We start from the raw sequence: 21,646 nt of genomic DNA, 5'->3' as shown, positions 1-21,646 counted from the left end.
GGTTTTATTGTCTCGATTAATTTAGCACTCATCAAATCCCAAATTTGGAGACTTTCACGAACGACCCAAGAACCCGTTAAAATGTGCGATTCCTGAAAAAAAGTAAAAGTATATATATAGAGAGAGAGAGAGAGAATTGAAACGCACTTATATTATTACTCGTAAATCAATCGCATCGCCACAAATGTGAGGCCCTTTGATCGTTCTAATGGATCCATCACTGACTCTGATATCCCAAATCTAAACAAAAATAATTCAATGAGACATATTGCAATTGACTTTGTAACTTCAAAGAGATGTGTACTATTAGCTTTGTATCAGAAATTTACTCTGACTGTATCATCCCAGCCTCCGGTAATAATCAAATTCGTATAAATATGATGAAACCTCACAGCGAATATTCTCATACGATGAAATCTCATAACGTTGTGCATCATGTCTTCCTCAATTTTCCGATACGTCAATATTGGCTAATGAAATTTTCATTATTGAATCAAAAAAAAATATATATATATACATATTACAAAGAGAAAAAAAAACGAAATTTGATTTACCTTTGCGATTTCGGAGTCATAAATTCTAACAGCTGCATCTTTGCCACCAGAAACCAAATAATTCCCATCGTAACTAAGATCTATCGCATTAACTTCGTTCATCGGTTCTAAATGAATTTTTTTAATATAAATTCAAATAAATATATATTCCCGTTATACAGATTCGATAATTGAAAAAAAAAAAAAATATATATATATATATATATGAAAATAAATATATACCTGAAATAAATTTGTTAATTTCGTTTTTATCCATCGTACATTGAAAAATATTACCGCATGCGCCAGACGTATAAAAAAAATTCTTTTTTATCGGATGAAATCTACAGCTCATAATTGGAAACGAAGTTTCCATACCGCCTCTCAATGTTGCTTTCAATTGTGCAGTTTCGCCGCTCCGAATCTACAAACAATAAAGTTCAATTTCTTTAATACAATATATATATATCTTTATCTATCGAGTAAAATAAAAAATATTTATATATAATATTATATACTTGAATAGAGCCATTTCCAAAACACGTGACTATGATCTCACCATTTGCAGAGAAACGTGCGCAGTAAAGACCATTGAAACTATCAGGGAAACGAACCTAAACTTTAAATATATTTATTAACTAAGAGGTAAATTAGAAGATTTATTTAGAAATATACCTCATGAATGATACGGCATCGATCTTTTGTCGACGAGATGCTCATTCTAGCTTTTTGCAGCCAGCTATAACGTCTTTCCATTTCAGCTTGTGATATTTTTTTCTCGGTTAAATAATCCATTTTCAACATCGTAGCGGGTATTTCTGTTATGGTCTTAAATGATAAAATAATGAATTAAAACTTCATACTGTTTGTTAATTCCGTGTACTTAAAATATAATTCGAATTTTACAGATACTAACATTTCTTTTGTTATTATTATCCGTCCTCTCGTCTACAGTTTCTTGAAAAGTTTACAATTAATTATACGTATTATCTCTTTATTAAAACAAAAAAAAAAAAAAAAAAAGATTTAAAAATTCAATTGAGCATAAGTTTGAATTTTACAAACCAGAATTAGATTGATTTAAATTTTCCTGTTGTCGATGTTGACGAGGACGATTCACTCGATGTTTACTTTCTTTTTCATTTGTGTCCTTATACATTTTTTTATAAAATAAAGAAATATTGCAATGATGTTTGCTAGAAAAAAATATATAAAAGATTTATTACAATATTTCGAATTTTTATAAAATGTGAAGTTATCTTTAAAATTGACTTCGTATCGATTGTAACTCGTTGTCAATGATTTCGATTATCGAAAATTGAAGTTTCAGCGCCATCTTGTAATGAAATGGTTATACATATACGTATATCATCAGTCGATAGATTCGTAGTAAACAATTATAAATTTGGTCAACTGTATATGGATAACTTTTAAACGTTTTAATCAGTTTATTAACTTTAAATTATTATTTTAGATTATATAGTATATTATATTAAATTTACTACAAACACTAATATAATCCAAAAAACTAATATCTTTTGTTAATATTCTTTTATTATTATATTTAAAAATAATGATCTCAATAGTATTATTTAATAAACAAAAACGTTTAATACAAATAGTATCTGACTGCTGTGATCTATATAAAAAATCAAAATGTAGTGGCTTAAGCAATTATAATGGTATTTGTACTATAACTACTTTCACTCCAACATTTGCTTTACCACCTGGCAGTAGCATGAATGTTTTTGACAGATACGCTAAACTATTGCAAAGAGAACGTGCTGTGAATGCTCCTGATGTTAAATTGTATGATTATATTAAAGATGAAGTAGGATATAGATTATCTGATAGAATATTTGATATAAAAAGGACTTTTAAAAGAGCTCTAGATTTTGGATGTGGTCGTGGTCATGTCTCCAAGAATATTTTAAAAGAATCCGTAGAAGAATTAATTCTAACGGACATGAGCCAAACTGCATTAAATCAAGCCGAAACTAATGAAGGTATTAAAGTTGAAAAAAAAATTATTGATGAAGAAGCACTAATATATGAACCAGACAGTTTAGATCTTATCATAAGTTGTTTGAGTCTTCATTGGGTCAATGACCTGCCTGGATGCTTTAAAAGTATTAATAATTGTTTAAAACAGGATGGAGTTTTTATGGCTGCAATATTTGGAGGAGAAACATTATATGAATTAAGGTTAATCGATTAATCTTCTCGCTCAAATAAACATTATTATTACATATATTTTACTTATTCTTTCTTCAAATTCTGGTATCATTATTAGAGGTTCTTTACAATTGGCAGAATTAGAAAGAGAAGGAGGAATTTCACCACACATATCTCCTTTTACGGAAATTAGAGATATTGGAACTTTATTAACAAGAGCTAATTTTACTATGTTAACTATTGATACAGATGAGATAGTAATAGGATACCCTTCTATGTTTGAACTCATGTGGGATTTGAAAGGTACATATATCCACTCATTAAATAATTCAATATTAAAGGTGTTAATAGTACTTTTAAAAACAATTACTTTACAATATTCTTTTGTTATTTGTTATATTGTTTCAGGAATGGCAGAAAACAATGCTGCAAGAAATCGTAAACTTCATTTAAAGCGTGACACTTTAATGGCAGCTGCTGCTATATACAAAGAGTTATATGGAAAAACTAAAGAAGATGGAACTTCATATATACCTAGTACATTTCAAATTATTTATCTATTAGGGTGGAAACCACATCCATCTCAACCAAAACCTCTTCAAAGAGGTACAGGTCAGGTATCTCTTAAAGACTTACACCAACTTGATAAAATAATAAAGGATAGCACACAAGTAAAAATAGATGAAGATAAATAAATTTGTAAATAAAATATTTGTTAATATAATAGCATCTGTTTATGTCAATAATGTATATAAAACTGTTTAAGTGTTTAAAATACATATAACAGTGTAATTAGGAATGATATATACAGATAATTCATTTAAAATAAAAAAGATGTCTAAAGCATATGTGATATTTTAACAATTATTATTTAAAATAAAAGTATTTTTTTCTTTCTAGATATTTAATCTATATAAAGTATGTGTTATTTTTTTTCTTCATTTTTTTCCTTATGCACTACTACTCCTTTTTGTATAAGTTCAGGTATTTCTACCGCAAGCCATGGTCCAAGCTACAATTTAGAAAATATAATCAATTAAAAGACAACTTATCTGATATAATAATATATAATGATATTAAACTATAAATTAATGCTTAAAATACATACACCAAGAGCCATAGCATGAGCAATACCAAATTTGGGTACATTACGTGCCCACAAAGGTTTAAAGTGATCAGTTAAACAAATTTTTCCACCTCTATACATTTTTGCTGTCTTACCATCCAACTCTGGTAATGCAATCTCAGGTGCTGTTGCTGGATACGTTACAGGTATCTAACAATTCCATGATTAAACATTGTCTATTAATTAAACATTACTATGCACTTAAATTTTATAACCACATTGTAATAATATTTAATATAAATTAAGGAAAAATGAAATACTAACATCAAATTCAATTTCAAATTCATATTTTAAATAATTTTGCATGTACCAACATTTTCCAAACCATCTTGTACCTTCTTTATTTGATTCTAACCTAAACCAATCATTGTTTGATTCTTTATTATTCTTGACATACTGTAAGGAAAAAGAGAGATTTTGTATTAATAACATTATGAATGTTCCAAAATAATATTTAAGATAACTAACATATGGAAACTATCATTTTTAGAAAGTAGAATACATATTACCGTAATCAATGCTTGATATTCTTCTTTTAATCGTTGTATCCACAAATTTTTATCCCTAGGACCAGCTTTTGTTTGCAACGAAGGAATACCAGTTAATGTTTTATTTGTCACTTCATCCTCCATTGTAATTTACAATAAAATAAATCAGTATTAGACTCAAATAATTATTGACACTGTAACATTTCACGTTGACTATGGAGCGCCATCTAGAAGGTGCCTAAACGAATTTTCGCGCTATTAACCAAGCAAATGTGCTTTTTTAATATCAATATTGGCATTGAAATCAGATTTTTTCTAAGAAATTATATAGGTCAGTAGTGCCAACAAATGTATTTTAAAGCCTTCATTATCGACTAAATTATACGTGTCGTGTATATATATGTAACATCTGTCTGAACAAACGAAAGAATTTATCACTTATCTTGATATTGAAAATAGGAATTTTTCAAATTATATAGTGTCCGAATAATGTAGGTTAAAATTTTCTTTCTCATCGCATTTCAAGCTATTTCTTTCTAGCATAAATCTCGTTTCAACTTCTATAAATTTTTAAATCATCGTTCCTTTAATCTGAGTTCATCACGAATAAATCTATGTTCCAGGAAACGTAATTTCGAAATATTCGTAACTTCTAACATATTCCAAAATTTATATTGAATTAATTATAGCAAATATGGAAAGTTCATAATCTTTAATTTTCTTGTAATGCAGTACAAACGAAGTACATTTAAATATCGTAACTCGCATATTCCTTCCATTCTTATTGACATTAAACGATCGATGCACGCTGAAAGAAAATTATTACAACGCGTTTTAAAGGCTATGTTTAACTCTCTTTAAATATTTAATTAAAGTTTTGTTATATTTAATGAATGTGCTATTGTTTAAATATTAGTTAGTTATAATCTGCTTACGTTTCAAATTATTTAAATAATTATCAAATTATCGATTATAAATTATTTAAACTTTTTTTCGTATTTTTTAGTTATATTTCTATAACTATCAAATTTTAATAATTGATTTTGTTAGTTTGATCTAAAATAATATCCGTTTCAGTAGTTTTTAGATTCCTATATCATATTTTTAATATTTTCATATTTTCGTATAATAGATCGAAAAATTACATATTTCGCGGGGTAAGGAAGCCATTGGATAGGTGGCATACTGCGCATGCGTGTGGGTCCGTGTAGTCTTCTTGCCATTGGTGATTCCGCCATTTAGAATTATTTCGTCGTATAAGTCACAGCAGACCTTCGTCGTCCCGTTAATTACAGGTCATTAGTATGTTCTTTTTTAAAGTATATTTTTACTTTATATATCAAATCGATTTCTCAAAATACGATTTACACATATGTTCATTCGCAAGTCGTGGCATCGTCTTGTTTAAAAAATATCCGCAAAAATAATATCGGCGTTTTGGCTTCCCCTTTGAAACTATCACGTCATATTTATTTCTCGGATTTGCCAGCTTTATTTTTGAGATATCGATACTTTTCTCGTCCCTTAATGATGCTCTAATTAATAATTCTTCCTTAATTAATCGTATTCGATTGTATTTCGCCGTATATACAATTTTCATATATATATATATATATATATATATATATATATATATATATATATATATATACTTATATATATACATACATATACATATTTTTCTTACGGCAGATACAGATATCGATAACTCCTAGACGTATATATATTCACATACAATTAATTTTCTACTTTATTAATATCGATTTAATATTTTATCGATCTAATAACTTTCTGAATAACATACAAACTAAGAAAACTACGTAGTACGCTAGAAATAATGTTTAAAATGCAATTCTATCGTCCTGCACGCATACGTAAGTCTATTTATTTACAAATAAATATAGCGTTGTTTTTATTAGAAAGAAAGAGAAAGAGAAAGATAGTAATAAGATATGGATAATAGCTTCAAAGTTCCCTCTTTAATAATATCTACAAATTTTCAGTCTTTGGCAATTATAAAAACAAAAATCAATCACGATGTATGTGTTTGTATATATAGAGAATTTAGGAAATATATACCAGCAAAAGCAGATGTAAACTATCAAAGGACGACCGGGGACCTTGACTCGACCTTCCTGTTCGTTCTTACTAATGTGTCACGCAGTTCTCGTTCAGATAAGCAGCCTTCCAGACGTGTTTAGACCTGCTCTCGCTTCGTCAATTCCAGTTCGTCTAACTTCTCATTTATATTATATAAAATGTTTCATAAGTTTGATTTAATCATTGATGGATTATTAATCTTATTTTATATCATATTAGAGTTCAATATACGCAGCATTTATGCGTTGAATACACAGGTTACATTTATACACGTTGTATACATTGTACATACTTATTCATAAATTTAGTTAATTTTATTCTATATTAATAATATTCTTGGATTTGTATAAATGAATTTTTATACATTTATAAATGGATCTCCATACGCAGCAACCTCCATGTGGTGAGATCCGGAAATCGGTATTGCGAACGTTTATATATTTTATATTATACAACGTACGCACTGCCGGGCCAATGGCTGACGTTCGGTGCATTAGAAAATATTTTTGATAATATTTTAATTCATTAAAAATTTTGTCAACATATTTTACATTGAATTTAAAGAATATTAAGAAGCACCAAGAACAATAAAAATTTAATTAAAATATAATAAAAGTTACATTAAAATAGAATAAAATTTCAAGATACGTTTAATCGTTTAATTAACATTATAAAATATTATAATTTTAATATTACTGCTTCTTGTCTAGTTTTATTTTAATGCTATATCTATTCTGATTTATAGGTATCCATGCAATTAGTATATTTCTGTGAACGTATCTCTATCGCGATCATATCCATTTTTAAATGATAGATACAACGCGATTTTGATCGTTTGTTTTTATATATTCATTTATTTTAATACAGCTTACAAAGTTTTGTAGTTACATCTTTTGAATGACATCTTTTTTCTTATTATTATTATTACATACAAAAGATACAAGTTCATAATTTTAGGTCATGTAATTTCATCAATATGATATATGATATTTAATATTTTATACTTAATATATAATATTTAATACGATATAAATTGTAGAAGTAAACGGCACAGCTTGCTTTAACAATTTTTCTTTAACAGGTCTTCAAAGTTGTTGATCGCGCGCAATGCGATCATAGAGTCAGTGCTTGTGCGAAATGATTTGATTTTTTTGCAATCGAATAGATTGCTTTAAAAATAAAATAAAATAAAATCGCGAATTAGAGTCAGTGTTGTTCGCCGATTAGAATTTTTCGGTCGCGTTAGTAAATCGGAAAACAAGAATTTATGTCATATTCTTGTTAAAACTATTTGTTCGCCGTGTTGTTAGAATTATTAACACACTTTCGGCCAATTCGGTGGAAGAGGATTGCGTTGCGATAAATATTGTACTGGTCGAAAGTGTGAATATAAAATTTCATCCTCATCATCTTTATCGACGAATGTAAAGCTTCGTCTGGATACAATCACATGTTAGTATATTTCTTTATTCTAATCATTACTTCTCGTTCATCGTTTAAATCATATTTTTCTATCATTTTCATTCATTGAACGTATTTCATTGATATGGAGCATATAATTAAACTTCTTTTGTGGCTCTTTTTAATTACAGATTAATCAACGATTCAACGTTTCAACGAGTCAATGTTTCAACGAGTCAACGTTTCAACGATTCAACGTTTCAACGAGTCAACGTATCAACGATTCAACGTTTCAACGATTCAACATTTCAACGATTCAACGTTTCAACGTTTCAACAATAATTTCAACCAACTTCACGACATCATTCGACCTACATCGAGGGGGACGAGTGTTTTGGAGCCATCGCAGAACTTCTTAAGTAGTAAGTGCAAAATTTTAAGTTCCTCTGGTGCCCATCATGCCGAGGATGAAAGGTCCATATCGGCACGGGTTACTGGTTGTATTCGTAGATGTCTTCCGTCCAAAACGAGCAAAAGTGACCGTGATTAAGATCTTTGATTTTATTCACGAGTGGTTCCCTAAATGTGTAGTTAGCTCTTTTCTTGTGAATTTTTTATTATTATTATATAGATGTCAGGCTAGGGTCTTCTTGTTTCAAAGTCGTTTAATTAAAAGTGCTGTTAATTAGCACTTTTTTTCTCTCTTCGTCTTTGCTCGCGATATTAGTAATGAAATCGGGCATTCATTTACCCGATTTCGTCCAAATAAAGCATATAACGTGATCTACGTTACATGCATTGCTTCGTACTTAGTCTATTTAATCGCGATTTACTTCGATATTTCTATATATCGATATACCAAAAAATGAGCAAGAAGACAAACCCCTTCCGCGACGGATAGATTCTCTCAGTCAAGTGGTGGATCATAATCCCGTTCTTTCATTAGAACAGCCATTTAATGAAAGGAATCGTCCGAGGTTGTTTTTTAATATAAATTAAATATTTTAATAAATTAAATATTTTAATAAATTAAATATTTTAATAAATTAAATATTTCAATAAATTAAATTTTTTAATAAATATTCTCTCATTATCCAATTTCATAACCGCATAATGTGTATGTATATATACGAGATATATGCATATTTCATACCTACATGTCAACACAGCTCTACCGCGGGTCGCTCAAAGGCCCTTATGCGGTGTGCAATGTAATAGAGTTGTATAAGGTTTTTTGCAACTCTAATTTTACCACAACGTGGTAACTATTATAATTATTATCATCATCAATTCCCTCCCCCTCTTCCTCCTTTTGTTTGAGTCCTTGCTAATAAGGTAAGCAATGAGACTCGTAGAGTCACAGCCCGTTTAGTCCTAGTTTATAAGTTAATCATTTTTTAGTTCAGGATTTTCAGCTCTAATTATACTAATACCCGTTTCTCCCCCCATGCTTTCTGCGTTCTCATCTATGCGTTTGCCCAGGTGTTACTCGTATGGGTGAGAAACAGTCTGCGTGGGTTTAGTTTTAATTTCTTTCCTTTTGGCGGCTGTCATTGTGCTGGTGATTGCACGGTGTACCTTGCACTTGTATGTGCGTTTTAGGTGGTGCATTGTACATCGTTTCGCGATAACTTTTTAATTAATAATAAATAAATATCTTATTGTATTAATATCGTCTTACATAGTTACCACATTTTTTTCTGTGGAAAATTTTAAATACTCGTATTTATTACTAGTATCCATGTATATACTAGTATGTACTAGTATTTTTGCTTTAGTTATATATGCAATAATCATTAGCCGTGGCAGTCGATTACAGCAATTGGTACGTACTCCTAATACATTAGAACAATACGCGGTTGAACTGGGGTGTCGGAGGTGCCCCGGGGCATGCTCTCTAGTGTAGGCTTTTGCACCCTGGTGGAATGTGAGAGAACCGTGGAGTGTATGTGTTGGTGTGAATGCTTTGCACTTTTTAAATATAGGTGATAGGCAGGCAGGTAGCATACCTTTTCTGAGTGAATGTCAAAATTTATTTTAAATAAGTAGGTAGGGACCGGAAGACGCTGGATCCGATTCTCATTCAGAAATGGGAAGTCCCATCTCCGGGGATTTGTGAAGTTTCAGCAAATTTTACAATTATTCAGAATTATCTTTTATACCCTTTTTTTCTTTTTTTTTTTCTTCTTTTTTGCTGACACTTTGCATTGCACGATACATCAGTATAAAACAGTTCGAAAAACTTTGCACTCAATGAGAACATTAGATTTCATATCTTTTGAACTTAGCAAAGGATTTTGAACTCGTTCGATACTTAGTTATAAATTAACGCTTGCACTTCGCGATTCTTGAAATATTTACGAATCTACATATTTTTTTTTTGATCCTGAAATTTCATAACTGCATAATGTGTATGTATATATACGAGATATATGCATATTTCATACCTACATGTCAACACAGCTTTACCGCGGGTCGCTCAAAGGCCCTTATGCGGTGTGCAATGTAATAGAGTTGTATAAGATTTTTTGCAACTCTACTTTTACCACGAAGTGGTAACTATTATGATATCATCATCATCATCATCCTTCTCCTCCTCCTCCTCCGTTTGTGTGAGCTTTTGCTCAAATTAGAATCTATTTACATACTTAAAATGGAAACATTACAATTCTCGTGGTTTTGACTTTTTACTAAAACTTTTTTCATCTGTTAAGTGCAAGCAGTTAATCTTAGTTTGTAATAGGTTCAACGATTAGAATGAATATCATGTCTGCTGGAGCATTCGATTAAATGTGCCTGTGTAATTGTGCACGGTTGGTGGATTCTTTGAGTCCATTGATTGTCCACAGGCTAGGATAGCTTTACGGGTTAATTCAAATATTCATATATGAATCTTTTATTTTTTTTCTATTTTTTTCTTTTTAATAAAAAAAATAAATGAATAAATAAATAAAGATCATTAGAAAATCGAGACGCACCCAGGTAGAGTAGAAAACGCAATTGAGAATACGTGTTGAGATTCGTCAGTGCCGTTTGGGGTGATTCATTCGCGAATTTTGCCATACCTCAGTGGTTATATTATTTAGAAGAAATTGATACTTTACGTCGCAAGTACTTACCGCTCGTTAGGTTAAGTAATAAAAAGAACAAAAACAAACAGCCAATGTGTTGTTTACTTCCCAACTTCCTTTAGCTTGCGACTATTGCGTCTCGTTCAATGCGTGCGTTAACACGAGTGGTTTGAGCCTTGTTGCGTAAGGTGAGATGATCAGGTCGGGATTAGGTCGGTTTAGATTAGGGACGATTTCATTCTTATAATATAATCCACTGCGGCATGTCAATTTTTGTGGGTGCGTTGTTTCAAACGGTAGGGCGTTTTTTGATGCGTAAACTTATTTTGCGTCGCACGTAGGGAATGCTCTAATGCAGTGGTTAGGGCACGAAGCAAGAAGAGGCTGTGTGCTGAAGAGGCCCCCACAAATTGTGGCTCAAGAGGGCAACTATCGACTACAAGTCATTTTTCAAAGGTGATCGGCATGTCGAACCCTTCGTTAATGGCTTATGGTCTTATCAAAATCCCCTTCACCTTTTTACCACGTTGACACTTTTGCTCGTAGTAGTTTGTTCCTGGACGGAGATGATGGACCATTCCATCTCCTTGCTACGGCGTTCTGTATTCGCGTTCGTGAAATATCAGGGTCTTTGCAATTAGAGTCAAGCTTTTGCAATTAGTTAATAATTAATAGAATCTTTGCAAATTTCTTTTTCTTAAAGTAAAGTCGAGTCATTGAATTTTTTAAAAGTAGAGTCAATTTTTCAATTTAAAGCATAGTCGAGTCCTTTGAATATTTTTTTTTTTTTTTAAAGTCAAGCCCTCCCTTTATATTTTAAATTAAAGTCAAGCCCTCCCTTTACATTTTAAATTAAAGTCGAGTCCCTCCCTTTGCATTTTAAATTCAAGTCGAGTTATTGCACTTATCTTTTTAAATTCAAGTCGAGTCATTGCACTTATCTTTTTAAATTAAAGTCGAGTCATTACACTTCTCTTTTTAAATTAAAGTCGAGTCCTTGCATTTTAAAAATTTTAAAGTAGAGTCTCTTTTGAAGTAAATTTTTAGTTACAAAAATAGAATCACGCTCGTTAAATATTGTGTGGACGCCCGTGGCCTGCAGCAACATTGCACTGGAGTGCACAGGAGTGCACCTGAATACTCAAGCATGTTGATTTTTAATTCAGAATAATCATATATTTTTTTTTTTCTTTCATATTCATAATTGCATAATGTGTATGTATATATACGAGATATATACATATTTCATACCTACATGTCAACACAGCACTACCGCGGGTCGCTCAAAGGCCCTTATGCGGTAAATAATGTGTACACAGGATTGTAAAACCATTTTTACAACTTCCTACTTTTACCACGAGTTGTAAAATGACTCATGTGGTAATTATTATCATCATCATCATCATCATCATCCCCATTATCTTTTCATAATCTGATCCTGATTAATCTGATTATTCTGATTATTCTGATTATTCTAATTATTCTGATTATTCTGATTAAAAATCTACAAGACTTGATGTCTACATCGAGAAAGGAGGTACCTGCATTCAGGAATGCGGATGAATATATTATAGCAAAGATATATATTTCTCATTTAGAATGATCAAAAACAAATAAATGAATGAATGAATGAATGATTGCACTAATAAAAATATTTAATGAATCAATATTCATATATTTCAATATCTTAAGAAATTGAAGTTATTTATTAATAAATAGAGAACATTTCCTTTTATTTCATATATAATAATTAAACTTATATTCGAATAGTGCAAATGTAGGAAAGAAATTTTGAATCTGATTCTGATAAGAAATATATAAGTCTTTGCTAGATGAATGAAATGACATAAATGGCAGCCAGCACTCAGGAGTGCATTTTAAAATATATCAAGGCTATACATTTTTATTTCAAAATTATGAACAAATGAATATAAAGTGAGAGACTTAATAAATACATATGAGAGAGAAAGACAGAGAGAGAGAGAGAGAAAGAGAAAGAAAGAGAGAGAGTGAGAGAGGAGACAGAGAAAATTTTTATTATTTATATATATATAAATTTCATAAGAAATGCTAAGAAGATATATTGATATAAAGATTATTAACAAATATTTATACGTATATGAAAGAAATATGATTATTTTTTTGGAATAAAAATGCATAAGTCTTGATACATAAATGAAACGATTGATATGGCTTGCCTGCACTCAGGAGTGCATATGATAGGTTCACAGTAAGTACATGACCGCACTCAGGAGTGCATATGATAAATTCACAGTAAGTACATGACCGCACTCAGGAGTGCATATGATAAATTCACAGTAAGTACATGCCTGCATTCAAAAATGCAGATGAACATATTATAGTAAGGATATACATTTCTCGTTCAGAAAAATCAAAAATACATCAAGGAAAATGCACTTGTATATAATGAATTAAATATAATAAATTAAAGTATATAATAAATAAATATTTAAATTTTCTGATTTTATAATATTATTTAATAGAAACGAAATTTATCTAATAATAAATCAAGAATATTTCATACTCTTCCTAATACAATAATATATTTATATTTAAATAGAGTGCAAATGAATGAAAAGAAAATTAAATCATTCTGATTAGAAATGTATAAATCTTGCTAAGCGAGCGATATGATACAGAAAGAACAGCCTTGCACTCAGGAGTGCATAAAATTTGTCAAGGGTATACATTTTTATTCCATATTATTTAAATATAATTATCAAATGAAAGAGTTTATAAATATATAAAAAAAAACTATATTTTTATTGTATATATACATATATATATAGATGATTCATAAGAAATATGAAGAAGAGATAATGAATGACATGACAATGATTTTTTAAGAGATGTTTATTTGTATATTGAATAAATATAATTATTTTTGGGAATAAAAATGCATAAGTCTTGATATATAAATAAAACGAATGAAAAGGCTGTCCCACTCAGGAGTGGGGACGAAAATAATTTAGAATAGGGACAGGCCTGCATTCAGGAATGCACCTGGATACTCAAGCATGTAGATTTTTATTTCAGAATAATTAAAAATTTTTTATATGATTATTACTAAGTAATAATTCTATAAATTTATAAATCACGAGTTGTAAAACGACTCATACATCGTAACCATCACCATTATTTTATTTTATAGATTCTAATTATTTTGATTAAAAATCTATAAGACTTGATGTAATTAGGGAAGTCAGGATATGTTAAAGCAAGCAGTGGTGACAAAATAAATTCATAAGAATAATATGCAAGAATATATTAACACTATTTTGCCTCTAATATGTGTAATATTTTTATATTTAATCTTATTTTTTTCTATCAGATTTCAAATTTCATTATTATTTCATATACGTATACGAAATACATGGTTCTAAAATTGTGAAATTGTATTATTATATTTTTTATAATTTAATCGATAAAAAAGTCTCTTACATATAAACAATATAATATGTACATGAGACACTTGATGTAACTGCATATTTCGCGTTAGTATAAACGTAATAACATAAGACATATGTAATTTATCGATTAAATATAGATCTGATCTCGTTATGGATATGATTACGGCAATATACAAAATTGCATATGCATTTTGTAATACGAAACAAGGTGCAGTATATTTTTGTTTTTTTTTAAACGCGGCATAATTCTTAAATATTGTGAAATATTCACAATTCTTTTTTTTATAACGTGTCTTGAATAATTTATAATATGTATCTATAATTGTATTAATCAATCGACAATTGATTATGCAATTCTTTCTTTGTATATATATATTTCTATATATTTTTTATACATTTATACATAAAATCCACGTATAATTTCATATTTTTATTTAAATGTAAAGCCTGTTTTCTAATGCATCGAGAATTCTATATATTCGGTGCAAATTTTATTGCCATTTTAATACTTTCTTTTTTTTTTTATTTCAGCATTATAATCTATGGATAAATATATGTATATAAAATGTTTTATTTATTAAATTATCATAATTATCAAAATTATAAAAATTTTTACCCATGGATTGTAGATATAATTTTTTCTTATCACACATGCCCTTTTATATAGTTTTCTGTTACAGAGAGACGTCATTTTCACGTTCCAAGGTTAAATATTGCAAAATATCTCTTTATATATCAGTGAGTATTAACAAGAATGTTGCAAATAATATTTCAAGATTTGCCATACTATTATAGTATGTGACATGAAAAAAAAATAGATAAAAATTATGAATCATATTTATTTATTAAAATTAATTTTTTTGTTTCAGGATTGTCAGATGCCTTTAATTAACAAAAAATCGAAGCAAGATAAAAATGTGGAGATCTAATTAATTATGGAGGATTTGAATGAAGAATTGGAATTATACAAAATAAAAAACAATGGAGGATGAATTGTTTGCAATTATTTTTTTTATTCATTTGAAATATTCAAAAAAATTTTAATCTATCTAAACATAGTTGATTTCTGTTTCAGGAAATATCATCTACATTGGCAAGATTCGATTTCAGTCTTCGTTGGTTGTTTTTTTCGTTTATGAGATATGCCTATATGCATGTGTGTGTATGTATAAAATAATTCTTATTTTAATATATGTTTTATTTTCAGAAAATAATAAAATTATAATTTTCTTATGTTCACAGGTTGTTTATTCATTATATAAAATATACATATTGATTTTGATTGCTTGTTTAATTATAAAATCTTTTTAATGTTTTATATTTACAGGTGACTGTGAATAGCAGAATGCTGATTTATTATATGAAATTCGCACATTATTTCGATTGTTTCTTGTTTAATTATAAAATGTTTTTGATGTTTTATGTTCACAGGTGACTGTTGATTTGTTATATGAAATCCGCATATTATTTCGATTGCTTTTTGTTTAATTATAAAATGTTTTTGATGTTTTATGTTCACAGATAGCTATGCTGTTTACATCACATGAAGAAATTGTATATTTAGAATAAATATTTAAATTATATATTATACAATAGAATCATATATTTGATGATAGGACAATATATATAACAAAAAAAAAAAAGAAAAAATTGGCCAATTATTAATCTTACAAAAGATTAAATTATTTCTATTGCGTTATATATATTATATGCGTCTAAGACGATATTTTTATATTATATATTTTTTAATATTATAAATTTATAATATTATAAATTTATAATGTTAACCACGTTAGTTTAATGAGAATAGAATTCCATATGAAGGGCTCTATTCTTAACCGGGTACGTAGGTCGATATCAAACGAATTCATAAATTTTCGTCTAATCACGATTGATTAGAAAAAAATTTTTGATTCGTTTCGCGATTGATTTTGTTTCTTTTTCCAAATTATCATAATTATTATTGAATGTTATAATCATGATTTTATATAATTGATTCCAAAAGTAATTAATATTAACAGTAGAGTCTTTAGCCCGTGGGTCTCCGTATGCAGCAACCTCCATGTGGTGAGACCTGGAAATCGATATTACTTGCGATATATGATAATATAATGCAAGTACTGTCGAGCTAATGGCTGCATTTAAATTCAATCAAAATTTACTACGTTCTATAATAATTCTTTTTTATCTTTCCATATTGTCCATTTCTTTTGCCTCAATAAATATATAGATTATTTTATTAATTATTATATTTGTTTTGAACTTATATAATTCTGTTATATATTAAATATATGTAATAGAATTATGTGTAATATATATTTTTTTTGTGTGTATGTAAATATTTTTTGTTTAAATAGAAGGTCATGCCTGAGGTTTCAAGAAATTAAGAGGGTTCTTTTCCTATGCATTTACAATGATTTACTCCATGAATTTTCATAGTCATATTTTTTTGTTTGATTTTGGTGATAAAACGCTCACTCGAAGGATAAGGATTTTTTTATACGAGATTATCTTTGCAGATTTTGGAAAAGTATTATTTTCTTTGTTTATAAATATTATTGTTAATATCTAAAAAAATAAATCATTTTCAAAAATAATCATCATGCAAGTGAAAGCTTGTTTTGATAATTGAAAACAATGATTTTTCGTCTTTATCTCTTGAATGAGCTCTTGATTACCAAAATTGAAGAAAAATTAGGTCTCGATTAGGTAAACAGTCTTAATAGCAAAGTATTCAACTTTAAAAATGTGCGCTTTTTATTTACATAGCAATATCTTTACATATTAAAACAATACATTATTCTTTAATTGCTAAAGAATGAAAACTTCGATACGCTTTATAAGAACTTTTATAAATAAGTTACGAGGAATATCATTGCATGTGAAATTCATTTATCCACATTATAATACTGTTACCTTTGAAACGCAGTTGCTTTAACACGTTGTTTAATAGGTATACGCCATCTTTATAGTATATTATTATTTTATTGAAAAAAACAAGATATGTTGTAATCTAAATTACTTTCTTAGTATACAATAACGAATATCATTTAACAATTTTAACTTTATTAGGAAATACTTTCTCGATTGGTTTCACTTCTCCGAATCTAGCTTTTCTCTTCTCTATTCGTGCTTCCAATTCAGCCTAAAAAAAAAGATTATTTTTTTAGGTAATCAATATTAAAGGAAAGCAAGATTATTAAAAATATTCTTAATTATTACCTTATCCATTACACTAGAAACTGACATTCCAAATCTTTCTGCACGTTTCTTTAAGACCTCGTAAGTTGTGTGCTGTATACATATATATATATACATTTATAAAATATTATTTATATAATGTTATTAAAAAAATTAATAATATTATAAAATAGCAATGGAAAATTTTATTTTAAAGTAAAACTTACTATGGGAGTTTTCACAGATGCAGCTGATTTGTTATTTTGATTATTAATACTAAATCTTGCTGATCGAGCTTCCTTCTTTGCTGCTTCTGATAATGGTAATCCAAACTTTTTTGCTCTCATTTCTAATCTCTATTATATATATATGTATATATATATACATACATAAAAAAAATAGTAAACCAATTGTTATGTCATTATAATGTATTTAAATTTGTATTAATATATTTAATTTTATATTATAGATTCTTACCTCCTTGGTACCAAGCTCTGATAATTTTATAATTTTTTTCTCAGGAGATGCATTTTCTGAAGATTTTGTGTCATTGTCATGTTTCTCTACTTCATCCATCTTAACATCTTCAATCACAGGTTTACGATTTAAAACTATTTTTTTTGTATTACTCACATTACTTTCTACTGACAACTTTCTTTTCTCATTGATCTCCTGTGAATCTGGTTTACTTGATAATTCTTCTATTTCTTCATCCTACAAAATTACATAATACAATGAAATTTTCATATATCATTTAAAGAGCATTTAAATATTATAAGAATATAATATTGCGATATATTTATTATTTACACCGAGAACTGCATCTTCATCTAATATTTCCTCTGCTGTTTCATCCAAAGATAATGCAGAATCTAGAATATAGAATATAAACAAGCTTACATATATACCTGCATCTAAGAAGTTGTATATAATATTACATACCACCATGTATCGCTAATTGAAGCCTTTCAACCAGTTCGTTTTTGTTTCCTGTTGTAGGAAGACCTCTTTGTTTTAATTCTACTTTCAAATTCGCAACCTTGCAAAATAAGAACATTTATTTATTGATTCATATTATAAATTAATAATTAATGCATTTTATTGATAATACTTATAATGATATAAAATTTTACTCCTCAAAAATAATATTATATTGCACTTCTTATTCGTAATGACGTGAAAAACAAAATAAATTTTAATATAAAAATTAATGTTCCTTCTAATAAAAAAATAGGTTAGAATGCGATAAAGTATTAAATCTAATTCAATCAGCGTACCTTCATTTTCGAAAGTTCAGTCAATCCTTTTTCGTAAGATGAATCAGCCATGGTGTCTTTCTTTTTTTTTTTTTTTTTTTTTAAATTTAAAAGAAATGTCAAGCAAATTACAAATTCGTTATCATCTCATAAAGCACATTCACTAAATTCAAGAATGAATAGAATAATGTAAAAATGTTAGGACTGTTTATAATAGTTTACAATGAAAGACGTAACTGTTTGCAATGAAATACCATAATCGATCGATCGAAAACTTAACCAAAAATGTGAATAGAGTACTATTAAAAATTAATACATAAAATAGTAAATTTTTAAGTTGGTAATATATATATATATGTGTATATATAATATAAAAATATTTATTCTAGCCGATATTTATTATTAAGATTTAATTTATGAAATTTTCAAAATTCTCACATTTTATTTTGTGGTTAAGACCTTAGTCGATTATGCGATATATGAAGAACCAATCAAATTCGAATTAGTCAGAAAATATTTAACGATTGGTTGTTTAAAGAATATACGTATTTTTGCAACTTGTGATTTTCAAAAGCTGCAAAAATACCTTCTCGTTGACTTTAATTAATAAGTATAAGTAAAATTGTAAAATATTTATATATATATATATATGTATATTTTCATATTATATTCCTATTTTATTGTTCGTTTAATACATGTAAACGAATTTTGAATAAGGACCAATCAGAATACGCCAGGTCTATTTCCGGATTTTTGACACTATCTAACGTGTATAAAAGTAGTGTGAAGTTTTGTTCGCTGTGTACTCAAAGAATGTGTTAAAATAATAATTGTTCGAATTATAAAATATAAATCCAATAGAAATTATTAAGTTTCTGCTACTTAATATACGTCTATTAAACTAATTCTTATCGTATGTATTTTGTATATCATTGTTTTTTCATAACCTATTAGAGCGGCATTTGATTTCGCAAATTTATCACTTAAGTAAAAAGTCTTTGTTAATGTCAAACTAAACGATTTATTAATTTTTTCAGAATATATCATTTATAAAAATGGATATTAAAATGTGGTTCACTATCACTGTAATTTTTAGTATGGTATCTTTTATAACAGCTTTAAAAGAAGGAGAATGCGAAGGTAACTTATTTTTATATATTGCATATTTACAAATAATATATTATCTTTAGTTACTTATTTTTTATATCTTTTTTTATAGTATGTGTAACTACTGTAAATAAATTTGTTGAAACTTTAACAAATGATATTAAAGCTGATCCCAAAAAAATAGAATCAGAGTTCAAAGAATTTTGTAAAACTACAAAGTCAAAAGAAAACAGATTTGTAAGTACATCTATCATACAAATAATCTTTATATAAACGCGTACAAGTATGAAAATAATTTTTCTTGTATTTCAGTGCTATTACTTAGGTGGTTTAGAAGAATCTGCAACAGGCATTTTGGGAGAACTTAGTAAACCAGTGTCTTGGTCTATGCCTGCAGATAAGATATGTGAAAAATTAAAGAAAAAGGATCCACAGATATGTGATTTACGATATGGTAGATATATATTTTTTTTAATTGTATATTATAAAATATTTCATGAAATATTATTGTGTATTAGAAATAATATTAATTAATAATAACAATCGTGTAATATTCTGTTATTGTTACAGAAAAACAAATAGATCTTAGAACAGTGGATTTGAAAAAGTTAAAAGTAAGAGATTTGAAAAAAATTTTAAATGATTGGGAGGAATCGTGTGAAGGATGTATAGAAAAGACAGACTTCATTAAACGGATTGAAGAACTTAAGCCTAAATATTCAAGCAATTCTAAAACAGAGCTTTGAAGAGAGCTCTAAGATATAAATAAATAATTAAGATATAACTCAATTATGCATTATTCTGTTTGGCAGGAAAATTAATAGCAATATTTAAAATATGTGTATATTTAATATTTATGTACTTTGATACAATTTCTTTTTGAAAACGTTTGATTTGTGAAAGAACATTAGAAATTATTAATTTATATTAATTTTGTTTCATATTGTATTATTTTTTAAACAATTGCTCAACCTTGTGGTCATCATAGGACATTTTAAAACAAATTAAAAATAACATGTTAATTATTTAATTATTTTTGTTTTTCTCTCTCTTTAATGAGGCTAAAAATGAATATAAACTAAGATTATCAGATGGTGCTTCATTTATACAATATTCATAGATATAATTTTAAAATGTAAGTTTTTCAAATTGGAATATTTTATATTTTCTATTTTCACTGCCCTTCCTCTAATAGTCTGATACAAAAAATCATCTTAATGTAAGGTACACATCACTATATTTAGAATTAAAAGCTATGAAACATATAGGATGTGTCAACAAAGAAAGTCAAAGGATCTCAAATTTCATTAAAATGTGAAAAAAATCATAACATAATCACTTCTCTAAATTTGTCATGAACAGAATTGAAGGGCAATGACAAGACGTATAACAGAAAACAAATTGCACATTTCTATATCTATAAAAAAATTTCATAATTTTCATATCTAATTGTTCATTACATTGTACAACATACACAGTAATAGTAACTACTTATATTTGATAGACAACGAAATATTATTTTTGACAAATTTGTATAAACCTTTTATTTTTAACGCCGGATATCAAAATTGCTTTGCAGCGATGTACAAAAATTTTCTTACTTTTAATATATTTTTATATGAACTTATGCTCATTTATCATTAATGTTATTTAGCTCACAAATAAATATATACACGTATGCGTGTATGTACATATATGTATATATGTTTACTTTGATAATTATATGAATTTAAACATTCTTGCTAAAATGATATGGAAAATATACGACCGTTTACGTG

General features: G+C 27.8%; 5 protein-coding genes across 5 annotated transcripts; 2 read left to right on the top strand and 3 right to left on the bottom strand.

The window, feature by feature from the left end:
• Positions 1-8: 8 nt before the first annotated feature.
• Positions 9-1,344, bottom strand: LOC118448938 (uncharacterized). The gene is made up of 6 exons (XM_085660571.1): positions 1,209-1,344; positions 1,093-1,147; positions 777-957; positions 555-661; positions 330-470; positions 9-240 (listed from the first exon to the last, which is right to left on the bottom strand). The coding sequence occupies exons 1-6, from the start codon at positions 1,211-1,213 to the stop codon at positions 148-150; spliced, it is 582 nt and encodes a 193-aa protein (XP_085516697.1). The 5' UTR covers positions 1,214-1,344; the 3' UTR covers positions 9-147.
• A 630-nt stretch (positions 1,345-1,974) lies between these two features.
• Positions 1,975-3,548, top strand: LOC118448789 (arginine-hydroxylase NDUFAF5, mitochondrial). The gene is made up of 3 exons (XM_035882513.2): positions 1,975-2,738; positions 2,827-3,011; positions 3,117-3,548. The coding sequence occupies exons 1-3, from the start codon at positions 2,107-2,109 to the stop codon at positions 3,401-3,403; spliced, it is 1,104 nt and encodes a 367-aa protein (XP_035738406.1). The 5' UTR covers positions 1,975-2,106; the 3' UTR covers positions 3,404-3,548.
• A 44-nt stretch (positions 3,549-3,592) lies between these two features.
• On the bottom strand, positions 3,593-4,562 carry Ufc1 (Ubiquitin-fold modifier conjugating enzyme 1). The gene is made up of 4 exons (XM_035882522.2): positions 4,344-4,562; positions 4,099-4,230; positions 3,817-3,984; positions 3,593-3,720 (listed from the first exon to the last, which is right to left on the bottom strand). The coding sequence occupies exons 1-4, from the start codon at positions 4,464-4,466 to the stop codon at positions 3,634-3,636; spliced, it is 510 nt and encodes a 169-aa protein (XP_035738415.1). The 5' UTR covers positions 4,467-4,562; the 3' UTR covers positions 3,593-3,633.
• Positions 4,563-17,290: 12,728 nt separating this feature from the next.
• LOC118448793 (SAP domain-containing ribonucleoprotein) lies at positions 17,291-19,112 on the bottom strand. The gene is made up of 7 exons (XM_035882520.2): positions 18,783-19,112; positions 18,448-18,544; positions 18,316-18,377; positions 17,983-18,219; positions 17,733-17,861; positions 17,548-17,619; positions 17,291-17,470 (listed from the first exon to the last, which is right to left on the bottom strand). The coding sequence occupies exons 1-7, from the start codon at positions 18,831-18,833 to the stop codon at positions 17,372-17,374; spliced, it is 747 nt and encodes a 248-aa protein (XP_035738413.1). The 5' UTR covers positions 18,834-19,112; the 3' UTR covers positions 17,291-17,371.
• A 394-nt stretch (positions 19,113-19,506) lies between these two features.
• On the top strand, positions 19,507-20,614 carry Manf (mesencephalic astrocyte-derived neurotrophic factor). Its single transcript, XM_035882521.2, has 5 exons — positions 19,507-19,674; positions 19,799-19,901; positions 19,981-20,105; positions 20,181-20,322; positions 20,439-20,614. Exons 2-5 carry the CDS (start codon positions 19,817-19,819, stop codon positions 20,612-20,614), a joined length of 528 nt encoding a protein of 175 aa, XP_035738414.1. The 5' UTR covers positions 19,507-19,674; positions 19,799-19,816.
• Positions 20,615-21,646: the final 1,032 nt, after the last annotated feature.

This window comes from Vespa mandarinia, chromosome 12, assembly GCF_050613455.1.
Source record: "Vespa mandarinia isolate Hongniang chromosome 12, ASM5061345v1, whole genome shotgun sequence".
Lineage (NCBI taxonomy): Eukaryota > Metazoa > Arthropoda > Insecta > Hymenoptera > Vespidae > Vespa > Vespa mandarinia.
The sequence above is the reverse complement of the archived record's forward strand: the minus strand, read 5'-3'. Positions and strand labels throughout refer to the sequence as shown.

Bases quoted from the DNA above. Each gene is read 5' to 3' on its own strand.
- Manf (XM_035882521.2), top strand. From the start codon at position 19,817: ATGGATATTAAAATGTGGTTCACTATCACTGTAATTTTTAGTATGGTA. The intron at 19,902-19,980 runs GTAACTTATTTT...CTTTTTTTATAG, and splicing joins AAAAGAAGGAGAATGCGAAG to TATGTGTAACTACTGTAAAT. The intron at 20,106-20,180 runs GTAAGTACATCT...CTTGTATTTCAG, and splicing joins AGTCAAAAGAAAACAGATTT to TGCTATTACTTAGGTGGTTT.
- LOC118448789 (XM_035882513.2), top strand. From the start codon at position 2,107: ATGATCTCAATAGTATTATTTAATAAACAAAAACGTTTAATACAAATA. The intron at 2,739-2,826 runs GTTAATCGATTA...TATCATTATTAG, and splicing joins GAAACATTATATGAATTAAG to AGGTTCTTTACAATTGGCAG. The intron at 3,012-3,116 runs GTACATATATCC...ATATTGTTTCAG, and splicing joins ACTCATGTGGGATTTGAAAG to GAATGGCAGAAAACAATGCT.
- Ufc1 (XM_035882522.2), bottom strand. From the start codon at position 4,466: ATGGAGGATGAAGTGACAAATAAAACATTAACTGGTATTCCTTCGTTG. The intron at 3,985-4,098 runs GTTAGTATTTCA...TGGAATTGTTAG, and splicing joins AATTTGAAATTGAATTTGAT to ATACCTGTAACGTATCCAGC. The intron at 3,721-3,816 runs GTATGTATTTTA...TCTAAATTGTAG, and splicing joins CTCATGCTATGGCTCTTGGT to CTTGGACCATGGCTTGCGGT.
- LOC118448938 (XM_085660571.1), bottom strand. The intron at 958-1,092 runs GTGAGATCATAG...TATTGTTTGTAG, and splicing joins CGCACGTTTCTCTGCAAATG to ATTCGGAGCGGCGAAACTGC. The intron at 241-329 runs GTAAATTTCTGA...ATTTTTGTTTAG, and splicing joins GCTGGGATGATACAGTCAGA to ATTTGGGATATCAGAGTCAG.
- LOC118448793 (XM_035882520.2), bottom strand. From the start codon at position 18,833: ATGGCTGATTCATCTTACGAAAAAGGATTGACTGAACTTTCGAAAATG. The intron at 17,620-17,732 runs GTAAGTTTTACT...ATATGTATACAG, and splicing joins CATCTGTGAAAACTCCCATA to CACACAACTTACGAGGTCTT. The intron at 17,471-17,547 runs GTAATAATTAAG...CTTTTTTTTTAG, and splicing joins TTTCTAGTGTAATGGATAAG to GCTGAATTGGAAGCACGAAT.